At 37.1% G+C, this 20,374-nt stretch overlaps 1 protein-coding gene across 2 annotated transcripts in view; it reads left to right on the top strand.

Annotated features, from left to right (window-relative positions):
* CTDP1 (CTD phosphatase subunit 1) overlaps positions 1 to 20,374 on the top strand; it is a 101,715-nt gene that overhangs the window by 30,838 nt on the left and 50,503 nt on the right. For both annotated transcript variants that reach the window (XM_015618130.3, XM_033512026.1), the window contains exons 9-11: positions 5,822 to 5,963; positions 8,223 to 8,453; positions 14,655 to 14,820. In XM_015618130.3, the coding sequence (XP_015473616.1) occupies positions 5,822 to 5,963; positions 8,223 to 8,453; positions 14,655 to 14,820 (539 nt within the window). The remainder of the gene's footprint in view (positions 1 to 5,821; positions 5,964 to 8,222; positions 8,454 to 14,654; positions 14,821 to 20,374) is intronic.

Raw genomic sequence — 20,374 nt, 5'->3', positions numbered from 1 at the left:
TTTCCAATTGCAAATCTTAAAATGCTTCATCTCAAAGTTGCTTTGTTTGTCTTAAACTAGATGACTTCTGAATATAAATTGTGTGATGGGGTAAAATTGATAGGGTAAATATAAATGAGACCTAAAAATACATATTTCTCTAGAGTGAAAAGTGTTGAAGAGCACATTAAGGTACACATCATGTGATAATGAGAAGCAGTTGACTTTTTATTTGGGTTTTTTGGAATGTCCCATTTGAGGGTTCTGTGTTTATGTAAATGCATCCATGCATCCTTATGTTCTATTTTTATAAGTAAATTATTTGTCACTTCCACATTCTTAGTGAATCATACTAAAGTACATCTGAATATGAAAAACTATTTTGTTTTTTTATTAAATTGCATATTGTGCTTATTCTAGATGAGATAAATTGGAAGTCATTTCTGCTTAATGGACAATGCCATTGTCATCTTTCATCATCCCTTAGTAATTATTTCTGTAACAATGACAATGAAATAGAAGGATTTAGAGTGAATAAAACTGTATTCTTCAATAATCCTTTGTAAGATCCTTGGATTGACTGTTTTTGTGTTGGGGTTTTGGTTTTTTTTCAACTTGAGGCTATTATTCTCGCCTCTGGAAGGTGGGAGTAGTTGTGCTGCATTGTTCCAATTTCATGAAGGAAACTTCTTAATCAGAGATTTTAAGGATATAAATTTTGTCCTGTCACAACTGCATTTGTGCTAATTCATCTGTCAATGTGATTTTCATTGTGATTCTTTATGGTTAGAGAGGAAATTTTTACAAGCCTCCTCCTGACAATAAGCCATACAAACATTGCATCTTTGGCTCCCTTGGCAAAAATCTGAAACACTGCTTGATGTCTAATTGCTGGTGAAAAGGGGGAGCAAAAGCATGTCCCTTCTTGAGTTTTATTCAGAAGTCAGTGACATGAGACCAGGCAACATTGTTATCTGTACTTTTATCTTTTTTTTTTTTTTTTAATGTGTTTGTGAAAAGTGATTCTAAAGCACCTTTTAGTTCAAAGTCTTTCTGGGTGACACCATTAACAGTGGCAGACTTGGGACTCTGACAAGCAGCTGAATGTGTATGTTTACTTTGCACTAGCTGAGATGTAAGGAAAGCCACATACTTGATCTGCAGCAGTGCTTGGGGGTAAATCCTATTAGCTTTATCCTTTTGAAGTCAAAGGAAGAATTTGGCAGAGGAAGTAAAAGGGAAGAAGTCAGTGTGAAACAAGAGTTGCCCCTTAGGTGTGGTACTGATGGGGTTTCCCCTGCAAAGTGACATCATCATAGCTTGGTGCACTGAAATGAGCAGCTACTGAGAAATATTTTAGGTTGTTTTTTCAGCATTCTTTCCAACCTGTTAAGAGTAAATAATTTAAATTTCTTTTATTCTTTATATATACTTGTCTCTTTCTCTGCAGATAGGCTGTTTCCCTGTAGACACAGGTGCTCAGAATTCTGAAATTAAGTAAATCCTTGTTCTTGAAAAAAAGTAGGACTTTTTTCATTATGTAGGGCAGAAAATACTGTCTGCCTGAATTACTGTAAAATACAGGATCTTTGTATCATCTAATCAGCTTTCATAAATCTGAGTGACTGAGAAAAGGCTATCCTATAGTCCTTTCCGCTTGCCCATGGGCTACATAAATCTTGTTTCAGTTTTTGAAACATCTGCTGTTTGCTTTAAGCATCAGTAAACTGCACTATAGGATGAGTTTTTATAGCTGTGTACACACTTGGCTAAGCAGTTATCACACTGTTCCATAAATCTTATGTTCCTTCCTGAACAGGTGAAAGACACTGTAGTTGATTCTTGTATTGAGTTTTTGTTGGTGGAGCAGATAGAGCTATTCAGATCTCTCAAAAATTATTGTAGTGTGTTAGGAATGGAAATACATCCGTTTAGGCCCCAGATTTTTCTTTTATTTTTCAAAATATGCTTGAGTCCATGCCATTTCCTATGCCTGTGGTGTGTCAACAGAACTTTTTCCCTGAAAAGTATGTTCAAGGGCTGTGTCTTTTTAAAACAATTGTGTTAAGCATTGCTCTAAACTTGGCCACTGAGGAGGTAAGCCTGTTGCTTTTGTTGGTAAAGCACAGTGCAGAGTTAAATCTGAACTTTAGGCATAGCTTCAGAGCAGCACATCTGTCACTTGTTTTAGGTTGGTGTTTTTGTAGAAGAGCTTCAGGATTTGATTATAAATCAAGATCTGTATATAAAGATTATCTGAAGAGAAAGAAACTTTTAGTGGTCGTATTTCCTGAGCAATGTCTGGCAGCCTGGTTGCAAACTGCCATAAGGATATGTTGATTTTGGTGTGTTGGAATCAGGAGAGAGTTCTGCAAGTGCTACTGGTGATTTCTCCCCATCATGTGCTTTGATTAGTCCTGGCACAGCCTTGAGCACTTGCACAGAGTTCCTCATGGGTGAGATTGAATCAGAGGCCACAGTTGGCTGAGCACTGTTTTCAGCAAGTTCAGAAGTAGAATTGATGAGCACCTTCCCCAGCTTTGAAAATAACATTTTCCGATACTATCTGCTTCAGACTGTATCCATCAGAGTAGATGTGATGAATTTGGCCCCAGTTTCTTCATGTGGAAAACCTCCTCTACCTTTTAAACTTTTTGGAACAACTTTAGAATTTGAAGTAGGGAAAGGTGATTAGATGACAATAATGCAAAAAAGGTAGTCTGGAAAATCAGTTTTTCTCTAAGTGATTTTCAGCTCAGCTGAGTAATTCAGATGTTTTTAGCTGCGACAGAAGTACTGTTGCTTGGATGGATTAAAATCTTTTTGCTGTTTTGTCTTAACAAGCATAATTCAAAAAGGAGAAGTTAAACTGGGGAGAGGAGACAGCAAACATTATCACAGTGCTATTTCTCCTCCCAGTTAAATTTGGTGTTTCACCAAATGTTGCTTAAAGTACATTATACATGTGAAATCTTCATTTGTGAAGATGTCTGCTAGAAATAGGAAGCCCTCCCCAAGAGGATGCAGTTGTGTTCCCTCATGCAGTTTTCAGTATGCTGGAGTGTGCAGTAGGCTGCTGCACTTTAGAAATGTGTAGGAGGCAGAAAGCCTTGATGTCATGGAGGTGAGAAAGGTAAGACTTTTTACTCTTGGGAGGTGAGTTAGGTTACACACAAGTCTGTGTTACCAACTTTCACAGAATCTTAGAACATGTAGGTTGTTAGGGACCTTAAAGGCCATCTAGTTTCAGTAGCAATTTCATACAAAATTGTGCTATTTTGGCTTTCATGTTTAAGTTTTCTGTCACAATCCTGTCAGCTAGAAGAATTTACATAGCTCCTCAGAATACATCCAGCATGAAACCAATCACATATGTGTGAATGCACAATGTGAGAGTGGGGAGGAAGGAGTAGCAAGATGAACCACCTGATATCAATGCAGAAACATGAGTTTAAAAAACAGTTGGAGAATCCCATCTCCTCATGTAACTTCACAGATTTAACATGAGTTGAAGGTGCAGTTTTACAGTTTTGTCAGTGTTTCCCTGATGAAGTCCAAAAGGAGCAGCGTAGTCCCATCTATCCAACAGCATCACCAGCTCTGATTATCTGTTGTGTGTGGTATTCAGTCAGCTCCAGAGCTCTTATGTGCAGGACAGTATTGCTAGCTGTGTCTGATATTTGATTCAGTATCTAATACCTGGCTCAGGTACCTAAACTTCTACCAGACTTCTTGCTCTTGTTGCTTTTTTTTGCTCTATGCTTATGAACCTGATTTTAGCATCCTCTTTGTAACAGCAGTCTTCTTACTGGTTTGTTTTTCTGACATTGTCATTCCTTTTCTCCTTTATTCTCAAAAGAAAGCAATGTCCAAGCTAAGCCTTAAACTCCTTCAATCTTTTTTTTCCCAGATCTCTTAAACTGATTCTCTTTCAGAACCTTTGCTTTATTTCCTCTGAAATACACCATGTTTATAAATTAACTACAGCTTTATACATAAGTGTTTCTGACTGCAGGTATTTCTACAATTCCTATTGAGGTTAATTAAATATTAATAATACCTCCAGTCAAAGCTCCTTCTGGCACTGTAAACTGGCTTATTTCCAGAAAATGTTGCATTAAATTTCTCTCAGTTGCTTTTGTAACTGATAATTAATGGGAAAACAGATTTCTTAAATCAGGGCATGTATGATTTCGGGGAGTACGTTTACCTCCCTCCCTTATTAGGATTTTATGTTTTAGCCAGTTAAAACCTCTTGAACTGCAAAGGTGTGCTAGGTTTAATACAGTTTTAGTTCTAAAATTGTTTTCATTTTAAATTAACTTCTTTTTTTTCCCAATGATACTAGTGTGGAGTAAAGCTTTATATGTATAGTTCTTACATCCTGAACTGTGCAATGGGTTGCATTTACAGCTGAGAGAAGAAATGTATTTGTGCACACAACATTTTTTGTCTGTTAATCTAAATCCAAGAAAAAATGGGTGTATCTAGGAAAAAATGTAGCCCTGCTCCTGTATGCCATTGAGTTTTGGGGGATGAAGGGTAGGGAAACAGAGGCTTCCAGCAGTTTGATAAAGGACAGTTATCTCCTGCCCTTTCTGTTTATTTAGTCTTTTTATCTTACAGATGTCTTAAACTGAGCTGTCTAACCAACAGGTTAGGTCAATCCTCAAGTGCATTTCAGTTCATCTGTCTACCCCAGTTGATTGTAGTTCAGGTTGTACAAAGGGTATTAAATATTTGAGATTAGCTGCTTCATCTCATCTTCAAATTATGTGGAGAAGTATGGGTACAAGATTTTCATTTAAACTGAAACATGTAAAATCAGATTGTTAAATCACAGTCATGAAGATGAAACTCCAGGGAGCTGTGATGAAAACATCAAATTAATTTACTGTTCTTGCTTCCTTGTCAGAATTGTTCTGAAACTTGATTTTTTTTTTATTTTTTTTTCTGGAGGCTTCATTGCTTTATTGTTCCCACATGTGTGAAAACAGACAAGGGCTTATATTTTTAGTATTATTATATTTTACTTTGTTTCATTAGCTGTTGCTAACTCACTAGTGTTAATGTTTTTTCCCTGATTCACCTTCCCATCCCACTGGGGTGATTGGAGGGATCAATGAGTGGCTGGGATTGAACCACAGCACTTATTTTGGTGCTTTTTGGCAGATTTATAGCAACTTTACCGAGTTTCTCTCTTGTTCTGGTATCCCGAGAGGGTAGAATTCGAGATCACCTGTTACTTGCAAGCTGCACTGATGATGGTTTCACATCAGGCATGTCAGCCTGCCATGTTTAACTTCACATTCTTTGTTCCTGTTTCAGTACAAAGGAATTCCGGCTGCTTTGCCTCCACTTCTGGTATATGGAGGTTGAGTGGGTGACAGCGGGTTACAAAGTAACATGTTATATGAACAGGGGACCACGTGTAAAAAAGTTAATATGATAAGTTAGTCAGGTTTCAACAGCATTGAGAAGCTGCTTCTTCTTGGACTACTAACAAATGTAAGTGAAGGAGATGTTATACAAAAGTGCACTTGTTGCTTGTTGGGCTAACATGCAGAGAAGATGCAGAGATTTTCTGTTTAAAACTAAGTGGTCTCCTTTTGTGGTGCCAATTCTTCAGAAAGTTACCTTCACCTAGCTTGAATCTGAGGTACTGCATCTCATTGAGATTCTCACTTTTATTAGCTGTGATTGTTTTGTTGCACTGGCAAGGAGTGTTTTGGTTTTTTGTTTGTTTTTTTTACAATTGATGACAAAGTGATCTTAGTTTTAACTACACACTGGTTTATCTTTTGTGTTTGTGGGAACACTGTTATTTTTGATTCTGTAATAGGCACAGAAAAAGTACGGCAAGCTCAGGACTGCAAGGATCTCCATGTTGTAAACCCTGATTGGCTGTGGAGCTGCCTGGAGCGCTGGGACAAGGTTGAGGAACAGCTCTTTCCCTTAAAGGATGACTACATTAAAACACACAGGTAAGTGCTATTCCTTGAGGCAGTAGGGGCCGTGAAAACAGATTAATTGTATAGTAATACTGATTTATTAATAAATTGGTTTCTGACAAGTTCAGAATGGACATGCAATGCTTATGGGTTCTATGGAAGAGCTCCCTGTTTTTGCCCAGTTTTTTTTTTTACTTAAAATGGAGACTATCAAGGGATCAGAAGGTAGTTCAATAACTAGTACAGTCAGGAGAAAACTGACTGTAACAGTTGCAGTAACATTAGTTTCTTGAGCAGTTACAGTTGTTACTCTTTTAATTTGGAGAAGTTGCCCTTTTCAGTTCATCCCTACAATAACATAGGGAATGCCACCAAGGCACGGGATCATTCATGTTGCCAAAAAATGTACATACTTAGACTACATGAAGAACTAGTAAAGTATGGCATTTTTTGGTGAAATTTGGTAGTGATGAGAAAGAGAGAAACAGAAAAATGCCATAGGAAATTCTAAGAAGATTTGGAAGGCATGAAGATAGGAGCAAAAACTGGAAGAAAGGAAGTAGTGAGAGGTGGTTTTGGGATGATAAGAAAGTGCTGAAAGAGAAAAGGTAAAAAATAATCAGTGCATTAGGGTGACAGTAAATAGAAGAGGCAGGCAAAAACATTATCAGCAAAGAGGAAGTTGGACAGCTATCAGTTAACAGTCCCCTGCAGGATAGTGGCGTGGCTAAAGTAACTCAAGACAAGGTACTGCCAAGCCAGCTTGACACATCTTGCAAGCCTAACAGAGGATCTTCCCTTCCACTTTTAGACTGGAAGGAGCACAGCATAATGGGGTTTCTGTATTAAACTGATACTGGTGGGATTGACTATGATAGAGATTTACTTTCTACATACAAGATGCCCTTTGAAGATACCAAAAGAGGGAAACGTGTGCAAGTGAGGGCATTCATCAAATGTGATACTAGGTTGAGACATAGGATCCCTATAAGTTTGGAAAAGACATGTAGCCTGCTTATGGCTTGACTAGGATATTTAGTCTTTAAAAAGTACTATCAGATGGTTTTTAATCAAACTTTGAAATATTTCCACGGGATGCTTAATTTGTCTCAGAGACCTGGCACTGCTAAGTTTGCAGTAGAAACCTGGCTTGTGAACATTGTTGTTTGATGTCTAGATGAATGTTAATCTTCCTCCCTCTATTAATTTACTCTTCCATTTTACTGAAACATGATAATTTTTCCTACTTCTGTGTTTCAAATACAGTATATCTTAACTCCATATTTTCCACCACCCAAGCTTCAGTTGGCAAGATATCAATCTTAATGCAAATACTTTAACCCAAAATGTGCAAAAGTTTCCAAACTTTGGAAGAGATTTTCTCCTTAATGAAGCTGCTTGAAATAGTGATTACAGGTCCAAAGCACTTACAAACTGGGGGAGGGAAGAAGTCTGAGAAAACATTTGCATGTAAAATAAACTTAAGATAGCAAGGAAGGAATAGGTAAACTTGAATTGGTTTACTGTGTAACTGCTATAAAACTACTTCAGAAACATCCATAAAAGCATCTGGTAAAAACTCCAGTTTTGTGTTGCTTCTAATATTTGTTACAAATTCATTTAATCATATTATTGCTTTCATGGAGCATAACATGCTGTTATATTCGATGATTTTTTTTTTTTAAAATGTATTTGCTTGCCTTTTTTTTTGTGGCACTTCATCATAATTGGATATATAATAATGCCATAATTGTTATTCCTGCAGACTGATTTCTGAATCTTTCTGCTGACACTTCTAAAGTTATGTTTTTATAATGCAGCAGGGTGATCATAGGCAGTTCAGTGTTTTAACAAATCAGTTAGGATGATTTGCAAGTTAATACTATGTGTTTAATTTCTGTCAGAGCAAATTTGGAGAGCAAATAGAAAGATTGATACAACAGCCTACTTTTCTCTTTATTGCATATATGCAGATTATCATATTGCTATGCTAATTTTGCTGTTGTTACTACCTGGAAGCCATTTCGGTAACTTAGTGTTTAGACAATTTTTAAGACGCACTTAATAATATTTTAGTAATTTAAACATGACATTATCTTGTATTTGCAGTTTTCAGTTTTAAATTCAGTGAGACTTTAATGAGGTGGAGGAAAAGAAATGTTTCTTTAGAGATTTTCCAAACCATTTCCCTCTTCTGCTTTAGAAGAAAAGAAAATGCTCGTTTTTTACATTCTGGTTAGATAGCTCATTTAAATTTCTAATGCAGTTTTTTTTCTGAACTCTGTCTAACAGAGAAAATAGCCCTGCAACATTTCCTGATACACCCAGCACATTTCAGACAGCTCTGTTTCACCCAACACCCATCCATCCGAAGTCTCAACCTGGTCCTGAAGTTCGGATTTATGATCCTAACACTGGAAAGCTGATCAGGAAGGGCGCACAGACATCTGGGCAGCCAATGTACATCCAGTCTCCAGCTCCTCCCATCACCTTGCCAGTCCATGGTGAACACTCGTCCTTCAGGTACCTAAAGCATAGCTAAGAGTGATGTTATCTTCATTTTTAGATTCTGTAGTAAATCATACTCTCGTTAACCTTTCGTTTGATCAAATTGGCATTTTTGCTTTACTTTGTTTGCTTTCTCAAGAGCCAAAAAAATGAACAAAAGTGAATAATCAGCTGAAGTGAAGTCAAAGTGCTACCATTCCAGGTGCTTTTTGTGCCTTACTGAAGCGGAACTGGAAACCTCAAACCAAATGAATTCAGCGTGTAGTTTTGTGTTAGTCTAAAGAATGTTACAGTAGCTGATCTCTGAAGTGAGGCAGCTTGATGTTTCTTAATGGGTCTTAGAATACTGGATCGGTTTTTATTAATAAAATATACCTGATAGCATTTGGTTCTTGTTTATAAAATTTTCCTCTTCACCTAATTCCTTCAAATGGGGCATTAACTTTGAGGAATATCTGAAGTGATGGAAGAGGTGTGTAGCTGACTGAGCATTGTGAAGTAAGGCCATATGGCTGAGTGCTTGTTACTAATCCTTAGACCACCAAGTCAAGACACAAATTCTGGAGGAGGGAGAGGCAGTCTGCTTTTTGAAGTACAAAGGCTAGTATCTATCTGGACTTTTGTCACAATTTGTGTTAAGCCTCAAAAACACCCCTTGTCTCTTAAGGATGTGTAAAATATCTAGAATTCATCCCCAGTTATCGAAATAAAAGAGCTGACTTTCTGGAATTCTAACAAGCTTAGCAAGGCTTGTTCATTCCAATGGTAAAGTATCCAGTTAAAGGCAAAGCTTTTCTTTGTGAAGTGTGATCAACATTCCGTTGCACAATGTGATCAGAGTACAGCAGTTGTTACAAAGCAGTTCAGTTTTCAAGAAAATATAAATCACAGCTATAAATGCAGGTTTTTTACCTTTCTTCTTCCTTCCCTGCCACTTCAGCAGTGTTATCACTTGTAAAGATTTAGTAGTGTAGCCTTTTACATTTCCACTCCTTCTGTTGTTAAAAATTTCAGCCTGTTTTCTTCTAGTTGTTATTTGTTTGTAGCCTTTTTCTTATTTCAACTTTCCTGTTGTCAACAGAGGTTTTTTGTGTCTCTCTTGTTTGTGAAGATGTCCTGTTTTCGCTTCCTTTTTAACTGTGTCTTTTAAAGTTTGGATTGGTTTAAGGTCTGGTTTAGTTTACTATGACATGGTAAATGAGCATTAGAAACTTTAAATAATCAAGAGACAGCATGTATCTGGAGAGCAGCTGAAAAGTTTTTGGGTTTTTTGGTTAGTTATTGTGGAAAGGAATTTTTCTAGAAATAAAACTGGGAATGTTTTACCTGTGTAAATTGTCATGACACTTGTAAGGTGCTTCAGTATGATGAGTTTGGTTGATATTAATAAATCATTGAATGCTTTCAGAATAATAGGTTTTAATGGTTTCCCTACCTTTGTCAACAGCTTGATAAAGAGTTTTTCCACACCTAAGCCTATTTTTCCTTAATGCTGAAGTGCTTCTTAATTTGAGTTTTCTTATTAAAAAGAAGAGAAATATACTTCAGCTGTCCTCTGAGTTTTATAGAGCTTCAGACAGATTTTGAGGGTGAAGTGAGGCTGTCTCTCCTTTCTACTCTCCCTACTTTTATTTCAATTCAGTGGGGTTTTTTGTGACTGTCAGTGCTCAGAATTGACATATTTTAATCTGACTGTGAATCCAATTACTCAGTGGTGTAACTTTTCCCCACAACTAAACATCTGTAAGAAAAAAGATAAGCATAAAGGTCTATGCTGAGAAAAAATATTTTTATTCTCATTTTCTGTTGATTTGGTTCTAATGGTGAAGTTTGTGACCTGTAAACTCTAATCTCTTAATTGGGACATATCTCTGTTCCTCAGAGCAGTTCCACCTTCTTGAGTTAGGATCCTGAAGAGTGTTTCGGCAAAATCCAGGAGAAAAGTAAAATAGTGTTTAAATACCACAGTGCAGACATGGCAGGAAGGCTGTGAAGAAGAAACAAAAAGCCAAATAGAAACAGCTTTGCTGTGTCTTGACTGAGGAAGAGCTGAGGCAATACTGTGAGCTTTATCTTAACGCATGCATCAGTGATTGCTTTTTGAAAAAGCTTCACATCCACTTTAAAATTTTATATAATACTTGTCTTAAGAGAAAACTACATTAGTGCAGCAATTTATGGGTAGAGAACAATGTATTTTGTGGCTTGACAGACTTAATGTGCTCCCAGTTCACATTCTGCAGAAAGAGGGGAATATTTGTAACTAAACCATGCTTTTTAAGCAGAGTTCAAGTTGTTGGCACTCACAACTGCTCCTGTTGTGGGTGGATGTAGTCAAAGCCTCCAATAATTTTCTTTGATAGTTTCTCAAATCTTCATACAATTCTGACTTTCAGATAGTGGGAAACAGAATTGCGCTGCTGTGAGTGGAAGCTCTTGGGGTCATGGTAGCTGCATGTTGCATAGCAATGGTTCTTGGTGTCTCATAGACCGCCTTGTTCTTAGAAGAGAATCTCTTCCTTGCAGGGCTCTTTATTGCAAAGGACTTCAAGTTACCTGAGTACCATTTCATAAGAACTATTTCAGTTCTCACTGTGTTGGATTTCAGCAGTTTTAGTTTCTTTCTGGGATTCAACTTGAAACATAATTTAAAATTTAAAAAATTATTTTAAAATTTAAAATTTAAAAAAAAACAAAGTTTAAATTTGTACATCCAATTTGCAGTGAAACTGTCACCAGTGAATTACAGATGGTTCAGTTAATATAGTCAACATTTCAAGCAACAGGTCTTGCCATTGTGCTCAGTCTGATACTTGAGCATCTGCTTTTTTATCATGGCTGTTGCAGCTCATGCGGAGGAGTGAAAAAGTTTGCAGCTGTAGTAGAAGGAAACTAAATGCTAATGCTGCTTGGGGGCTGCTGGGGGCCAGCAGCACTTCTTTGTCTGAGAACAGGAAGGAGTCCTCTCTAAAAATAACCTGCATGTCACAGCTTTGACATGCCTTATGCATCTCAACAATTTGCATTTTCATACAGAAACAGTATTCTACAAACATTGCAGTAAACACTAAAGTTGTAACGGGTCATGAGATGTGTTACAGTATGTAGTGTTCAGAGCAATGCAAAATCTAATGGCAGCTTGGACTAGAATAAAAAAAAACTTACTCTGCAAGTTATATTTTAGTGAACACTAGTAATTTGCTAACAGATGAGGCAAAGCTTAAAATACGGGTGTCATTTACATACAAGAAGTTAAAAGTGGCACCCTGTTTTAAAATAATGCTAAGATGCACTGAAGGCTTCGTTTGAAGAGGTGTGTCAAGCAGATCTTGGTGGCTTAAGCCATACTTGAAGATTTGTATACATTAATTTCACTTACAACTTTTTTGTCTGAATTTAGATGCTCATCATTACTATTTTTCCTACTTAATGTTATCAGTGTTATTATGACAGCAAAAGTATGAAGTGCGTAATTGAACACGTGACTGGAATTTAAATATTTTTAACGCTTCCATGATGATAATGTTATTTTAGGCTTTACCCTGATGTATCAAGGAAAGTGCTTGTTACTTCCATAAATGTTGAACCCACCCTGCGTATATTTGTCCTTGTGCATGTAAGACTGGTAAGCACCAACCAGCCTCTGCAGGGTTGAATATGTTTATTCATTCATTCAGGGTTGAATTACGATTATTTTTTAAAAAATACTTAGGAATCTAATTTGACCAGAAATAAATGTAAATTCCTGCGGTTTTATGTCTTTATTTTTAAATATATATTTATATATTTAAATATATTTATTATATATTTATTAATTTTGATTAAACTTTACGGGCAACTGAAAATGTAAAAGCCCAAAAAATGTTTTTGGAAAAATAAAAAATATCTTACAGACCTTTAAGACTTCATTTCGCATTGCTTTTGGAATGCTTTTATGAGAAGGCCCAGCGTTTCTTATCTAGTAGAAGAGGGAAAATACTGGGAAAAAGATCTGACAGAAGCCTTTAGAAGCTATTAATACAGTTATTTTACAGTTAATATTTGTAATGTAGTCAAGTATGATCTCACACTGTATTCTACAAAAGGAGAAGTTCTCATCACTGTATGACAATGTGTTATTAAAAAATATGCTAGATTTATTTCGATTTTTCTAGTCTAAGGGAATCTACTTGGCTGTCATGCTACATATAACTTCTCTGTAATTCTTGGAATGGTCAAGCTTGTCATATTTTTAGTAGAGTTGTGTGAGATGCCTGTAGCTTTTGTTTGGTCATTCTCTGTTTTGCTAAGAATGTAAATGGCATCACCACCTTTCCTGCCTAGGTTACATATCAAAAAGGCAAGGAAATCATACTTTAAAAGAACCTTTTGGAAAACATAGTGGAATGCCATATTGTTTTCATCATCTGCCCATGAAGATTACTGTCTGAGAGCAATTTAATAGCAAAAGAAAACTGTGGTCTTTAAGAGGAAACATAGTAGAGGGGAGAAAAAAAACACCCAACCCAAAAACTGTTAGTGGTGAGAAACTCTAGCAAAAAAGCAGTTTGGTTAGTTCATTTTCACAGCATCCAAATTGTTTAAGCTTCACAAGAAATTCCACTGTACAGGAATAAGACTACAAAGGGGCACATGTCTGCTGTGCTGCTGAGTTACGCTGTGCTGCTGGGGGTCCTCTGCAACATAATCGTGCAGGTCTGGGTAGCATGGCAGTGGCTCAGCTCTTTTCCCTCACAACCTCCCATTCAAAACAAGATTTCAAGTTTCCTGCACCCATCCATGGGATCTGAGAAGAGAGATGTGTATTCACGAAATATGAGCTGTCAAAACGAGCAAAATTGACAGCTTTGTATGGCTTTCAGATTTCATACATTCTGAAATTTAAGTATGAAGTAAAAAACCCCTTGGTATTTAGGTAACCTTCTTAAGAAGTTGTCAATTCACAAAAGGAGAAATAATTTTGTAGGACCTTACCTATGGTAGACTGGATTTGCATAAGCTAGTAATGACTTTTTTTGTAGGGGACTGTTGGTCTAAAGCTGATTCTTGTAAATCCTGACTTGATGAGAATTAGCCATTCTACATCGAAACTCTTGTCCGCAGAGACTACACTGTACCCTTTTTCAGACACAGTCACCCTCAGAAACAGGTTGATGGTCTCTCACCTGGTAGTTGCAGCTTGAAACTACTTGTGATTTCAAGTACAGTCACTTTTATACCTGCTTTCGGTAGTCATTCTCCAAATACACAGTCTTCTGGCTAACATGAATCTTTTGTGACTCATGAGCTTTATGACCTTTGAATTGGATTCTGGGTGGTGCTGAGCTGCTGTAATTTGTTACAGGAGGCTAATGTGGCAGACCAGTACTGGTAGTTAATCTGTATTGTATAGTAATTTAAGCTTCAAGAAATCTTTAGTACTTAAGTAATAGTCACAGAAAAACTTACCCAAGGAAAGTAAAAGTCTCCTGCTGTTGTTGCACATGTAGTCTATCTTTTTATTACTATCATAAAACAATTCCCATGAAGCTATGATTGTTTTATCCATTTTAATGAAGATTTTGATATTCCTTTTTGTATCTGCATGTTTGAATTAAGTACAGTAATTAACAATGTAACAGAATACAGACTAAAAGAAAAAGCCACCATATCTCAATGCACTGGCCAAAAAGAAATATTGGCTGTTTTGCATCTTATCCAGGCTTAGCAGGTGGGAAATCTCTGAATATCAACACTGCAGAAGTGTTCTTTCTGCATGCAGGACTCTTGTCTGTAAGGTTGAGAAATAGAAGGATATACTTAGAGACTCAAAAGCCTAGCATAGATCAGGAAAAAATGCATTAGAACGTAGGCATTGCTTCTGGAAAAATAAATTTGTCAAGTGATGGAGAAACTCCACTTGTGCAGGAATATTAATGTATTTTAAGGGCAATGCATGTGCAACTACTGAAGCTCTTGGCAGCAAGAAAGGTTTGGTAGTTACTTAAAAGAGCAATACAGAGGCAGGAGAGACCTTGTCAAAGGTAGAATAAAAACTTTAGCTGTCAGACTGAAAAGAAAAGCATTAATCAGGAGACTTGACTGACCTGTTGATGAACACAGAGCTTTATTAAGTGAAGTTGTAGGTACGTGTCAGTTATAATTTTTTTATAGAATTTTATTTGTAGCTCTAAACCAAGTAAATCTTTCTTATGTGAGACCCCTGAATTTTTTCAGAGTTGTTCAGCCACATCAACAGCAGATGTTTGAAGAAGATGACCTACCAGCAAGTGAAAATGAAGAGCAGCCTGGTCCATCTAAGAGGAAACGCCAGCCAAGTATGTCTGAAACAATGCCCCTGTACACTCTATGTAAAGAGGATTTAGAGAGTATGGATAAAGAGGTGAGCTTAAATAATTCTGACAGATTTCTAACGTGACATAAGTTCTAACTTTTAAATTATGCATGTCTGTGAACTGACCTTGTATGCCACTACAGTAACTTTAAATAAAAGCCACAGCAGACAAAACTAAGGCTCAGGCTAAAATGCAGTTATGTTCTGCAAAGCAGAACAGAATACTGTGGTGTGTAAGTAGACCTGTAAAGCTGAACTTCATTTACTTTAAAGTAGAGCTTCATTTAGGAAAAGCTTTTTTTCATTAAACATGTTAGCAAATTAGCTCTGTGAATAGCTTTGCCATGTGTCGCTTTAGAGTTGTTTTGCTTTGCTTTTTGTCATAGTAAATCTTAATCTGGACAAAATAAGTGGTGGGATGGGAGAAAAGAGGTCTGCAGATGTAAAAGGCACAGACTGTATGGAAGATTGGGGAGAAAAATGAGAGCATGAGGCCTCATTATCCTTAGACATGTAATTGCAGTGTTAAGTCATAGCTGTAATTGTTTTGCAGGTGAAGGGAGCTTTCTCTTGCAGAGTGAACTACATATCTTTCATACAAAAGCACATTATTTGCAATTCATTGTGAACCTCTCACTTTTCACTTACCATTCTATGCACTTTTTTAAATGAGCCACAATCTTACATAATATTAAATGATACATAGAAGAAAAATTACCCATCATCATACTCATTTATCCTCTGTGTGACTTTACTATAAAATCTAGTGACCCTGGAGCTTGAATTCTTCTTCAAGCTTAGATAGTTCATTGGGGTAGGGACAGGAGCATATAACTTACCATGTTCTTGGCAGTAAGTTCATTAGCTATAACAGGCTTTGAGTTATCTTCGGAAAATGAAGTATGAGAAGAGAAACAAAAGAAAGAGACTGTAAATGTACAGTACAGGGTAAATTTGAGAACTTAACCTGGTATTCTGGGGAAATGTCCCATAACTTTGAACTGCTGCGATGATCTCCTTTGAATTTCAGGTGACTTCAGGCTTTTTACTTTACCTGGTGACTCTTGGAGTTGACAGCTTTTGATTTCTTTTGCTTTTTGTTCTGAAGTATTTTGCCCATTTGATCTCAAACTTCCCCATAAATGGTATTTCTTGTCATGGTAGCAGTCCCTGAATCCATCTGCGCCTTCCATCTATATTATCAGTGTTTCTAAAAGACAATTGATACTATGAGTTGCCTTAATGTTTTTATGTACTAATGTGGCTTTTGAAAAATATTAATGAATTGCTGATGCAGTGTGCACTGAGTCAAAAGGAAGTGTGCATGTTTTTCAGACTCACTGCATAAAATATTTATTGTTCTGTTTTTAAAGATACTGTTTAGGAACCTTGTAAAAAGCCTGAATCTTTTGGCACCATTTGTTTTGTGATTGATTGCTCTCTGCTCCTAAATTTCTTTATGACTAAAGAAATGAAAGTTTTTCTACTTCTCCTACAACTATAAACATCTTAAATTACAATGATTTGTTTTTAAATTGTGCTTTTGCTTAAGCAGCATATTGTGCTTGGCAACTAGACTACATGAACTTCTGAAAAAATGTAGCCCAAATTCCAATGCCTCTTTTTTATTTGTAGAAGGTAGGCTTAGCTTTGATTCCAGGAGTATGATTTGAGGTAAAAGTTGCTGCCAAAAGTTTTCTCTTCCACTAAATCTCTGTTCCTTGGGTAGCTGAACCAGTAGAGGGGGGTATGTTTGGGGTTTAGTGCAGAAGCAGGGTGGGATTGTTCTAGTATTTTAGCTTCCCAATATGATTTTATCAAGGATCAAATATTAGCACTGAGACATGAAGGAAGGGTGCCCACAGAAGATATGTCAGGGAGGTTGAACTGTACGTGGTAGTGCCAGCAGGTCATTATCTCCTGGAAGCTGACTATAAAAGACAGGGAAATAAAACTTGGGGCTGCTAATATCTTAATAAAGGTATTGTGTTCATGTAGAAGAATTACAATGCAAGTAATTAAGCAGGATTTTATGGCATTGTGTGGGAGTACACTTAGGAAACAGATGATGTGTGATAACGTCTGTAAAATATAAAAGTTTAGTGGAGTGTACACACGCGAATCTTCTGTCAGGAATATTATCAAATAAAGTGAAAATAAGCTTCATTAGCCTTTCTGGTTGGGACTCAGTTCACTTTAGTCAGACTGAGACTACTTTAATGTCCAGAGGAAAGGTGTTTGACCCTACTTCATTCTTTCATTCTTTATCAAAACACATTAAAGGTTTAGAACCTTTCTGGAATCAGTTTGTCGCTAAGAGATGAGAAATTTCTGCTTTTGCCACAGAAAGGCATTTGCATGATTTGTATATGTTCAAGTAAGCTATGGCAGCCTCAAGAACTGCAGCTGACTGCAGACTACCTGGTAAGAGTGAGGGAGTATGTTCCAGTCACAGCAGTGATTTCTTGCTCCACTTCTTGGGTGCTCATGCTGAGGCCGATTTGATTAGGAGTATATGGTCCAAGGAGGAGGGGAATGCAAATTCCAGCGGGGCTTTGCTGCGGTGTAAGCCAGTCCAGGCTCAACTGCTGTGCCTCTGCCCTAAGCCACTTTTGGTAATCATGGGACCCAAAGGCAAGTCAGCTCAGGGAGGTGGTTAGGACAAAAAAGATTGTTTCCTGATTAATCTTCATCATTTCCAACTTCCTGAAATAGCCCACCATTGCTGCTGCATGAGTGCTTGTGCCAGGAGCAGGCAGAAGATGGGAAGAGCTGGGAATAAGAGTGAAGGCAGAACTGTATTTTAAGCTTTAAAACTGCATCCTCAGTATTTCTACTGAATTCCTCACAAATTCAGATGAGATCAAAAGGAATCTTTCAGTTTTAGGCACATTTTTTCAATGAAGTTAGACAGGAAATGCAAGCATTCATATATACTATGGGTATAACTAGCAATAAATAACTCCTTTGCAGTTAACGTCTAAAGAAAATCCTGCTCTTTCTTTGCAAAAATCTGTGAAAGGCCACACAGCCCCAGGTAATACAGAATTTGCATGTAGTTTATATGTGGGAGAGTTTTGTTAGAAGTATCAAAATGGAAGATGATAAAGAGAATTTAATTATATATTCCCAGATTAAATCCCTTTCCTTAACCTATTTGAAAGTATGTTTACCACTTTTCCTAGTAAAAAAGCTGTAGCTCTTCTACTGTTCCATTGGGAAGAGCTACTGTGGATAAGCATCTCTCTTAAAATTTGATCTTATGTAGATTCTTTTATCTTCTCATACTTTTTTCAGTTGTAGTTGTGCTATGCATACCAAGTAAATCAAAGGAAATTAATAGCATTTTAGCTATTGGGTTGCAGTTTAAGGTCACTTAGCCTTTTGTATCTTTTTCAGTGCCAAAGAGCTGAGAGATCAGATCCAGTGGTAGCTTCCCTTCCCTCTGACATGAAGGACTGTTAGAATTTTAAAGAAGGGGAAGCACAAGAGTGTTCAGTGTAATACAATTGCTGTTCAAAGGGCAATTGCCAAGTCAGAGTGAGTGCATAGGGAATGTATCTGTACCTGGGAAATATGCAGCCTCCTGGTGCTGCTGCCTCACAGTCGAGAAAATGTTTTCCCCTTTTTCTGTACTGGCCTGACACAGGTGCTTCCCAACTAAGTACTGCTGTTTGTCTTCATTATGGGATGGTAAAGGGCAGCAGAATTAAATGCTGCCAGTCAAATTAGTGTTTATACTATTTATACTATACAAATTAGTGTTTAGTCATTTCTACAGGACTGGATAATTTTTTTTTTTACTTCTAAACTGGTTATCTGCTACATAACCTACAAAAGATCAACCCATAAAAATGCTATTTATATAGAATTGTATCTAGTATGCTGTAATCTTCACCAAAGAAAAATCTCTAAAGAAATGGCTTCCAATCAATTAAATGCAATCAATAACTAACTAGAAACCTATTGTCCCTAATAACTGTTCCAGGATGGCTTTTGTTTTCTCTGGATCAGTTCTATCACTTTACAGGGAAGTTGTACTAAATCTACTTTTGCTTTCAGTGTCTGTGTTGGAAAATAGCTGTTGCAGAAGCCTGTCCTGTAGGAAGAAGAAGCCGGGCTGTCTGCAGCTCTTCTTTTTCCCCATTTCAGCAGGAATGGACTTGTTCACCTGCAGGAGCCTTTGTATGGGACTGTGTGGTATTGTCTTCCTCTGCCAGGGATAAGTGGAAGTTCCTGACCTACCAGTCACTACAATGTTGTGTGGATCTGCTGTAGTTTACTGAGAAAAACCAAAGTGGAATCCAAGCTTGAAATTACTTACTTGTTTCTAGAAATAAGATCTATTAGCTAAAGCAAGTTGCACAGAGGAAGGGAGTGACCTGCAAACCATGTGAGGACATACACATGTCTTTCCATTCATAACTGATTATCTCAGTACAGGATGCCATGTAGCTCTTGTTCCCAGAAGTTACTCGTGGATCATCTTGTGAGCCTGTTTCTTCAGAACGCATTGCTAGTTCCTTTTTATTAGGCATCATTTTCTTCTAAATTTGCATTCCTAAATTGTACTGGGAGAGAACCTTACAATTGGGATGTGGTTACTTAGTCAAGTTGATCTAATTCTAAAAGTGTTGTGTCCTGTGTGTTATAAATAAGCTGTTTGTTTTTATACTAATTGCTTCCAGATGGACCTCGACTTTGCTATTCTGTAAAATGTATTCTTTCTTCATGGGTATTTGTTGCAGACACTGAAGGTGATTTTTAGCCTTGTGCATTGTGCTAGCTTCTTTTAAAAATTGAGTCAGCTTTATATAATCTTATTTTCCCTTTTTTAATAAGTGTCGCTTTCATAATTAAGTTTACATTCTTGTGTATTATAAATGACTTGACCATGAAATAAGTAAACAAGGTCAAGAGTTTTCATTTCTGTCTTCCTTTTGGCTACAAATTATTCTCATCTGTTCGTTTTAGAGCTATGGCTGTCAGTACAGTTCCCTTATGTTATTTCTCAGGCGTTTTCTAATCCACCAGTCCATGTAAATAGTAGAAATGCATAGCAAGAATCTAAAACGCTGCCTTTATAAAATGTCAGTGATATAGGAAAAAGAAATTACCCTGAGCTGTGCTCAAGATCATGCTCTCAATTGCTCATATCTCAGCTGCTGCTACATCCATGGTAACAGTAGAAGGCAGACAGCCATAGGACCTCATATGGCTCAGTGCTTTCAGGACCAGTCCTCGACAGATGCCAGTTATGGGTTTCACTGATGGGGGAAGGAAGCTGAAAAGGAACTTCCAGTAAGGCAGTAAGATTAAATAAGTTCAGTTAGGCAGGAAGATTTCTGTTTGTTCTGCAGTACCTTCTCATCTAGGATGGCCTGGGATTACTAACATCCTGGAACAGCTGTGCACACATAGTTTACTAGCTGTATGATGCTTAGGCTTTTGTATTTGTTACTGTGGTTTGGTCACAGTGTTTGAGAGTAGCATCTGTGTCTTGTCAAGCGTCGCCATCTCTGCCATCTAAGGTAAAATATTTTGCTGGTTTCAATTCTTCTCAGTTTGGGACTTGGGACAGGGGAAGAAAGAAAGTGAATAT

This window comes from Parus major, chromosome 2, assembly GCF_001522545.3.
Source record: "Parus major isolate Abel chromosome 2, Parus_major1.1, whole genome shotgun sequence".
In the NCBI taxonomy this organism is placed as follows: Eukaryota; Metazoa; Chordata; class Aves; order Passeriformes; family Paridae; genus Parus; species Parus major.
This window is presented reverse-complemented; position numbering and strand designations above follow the sequence as displayed.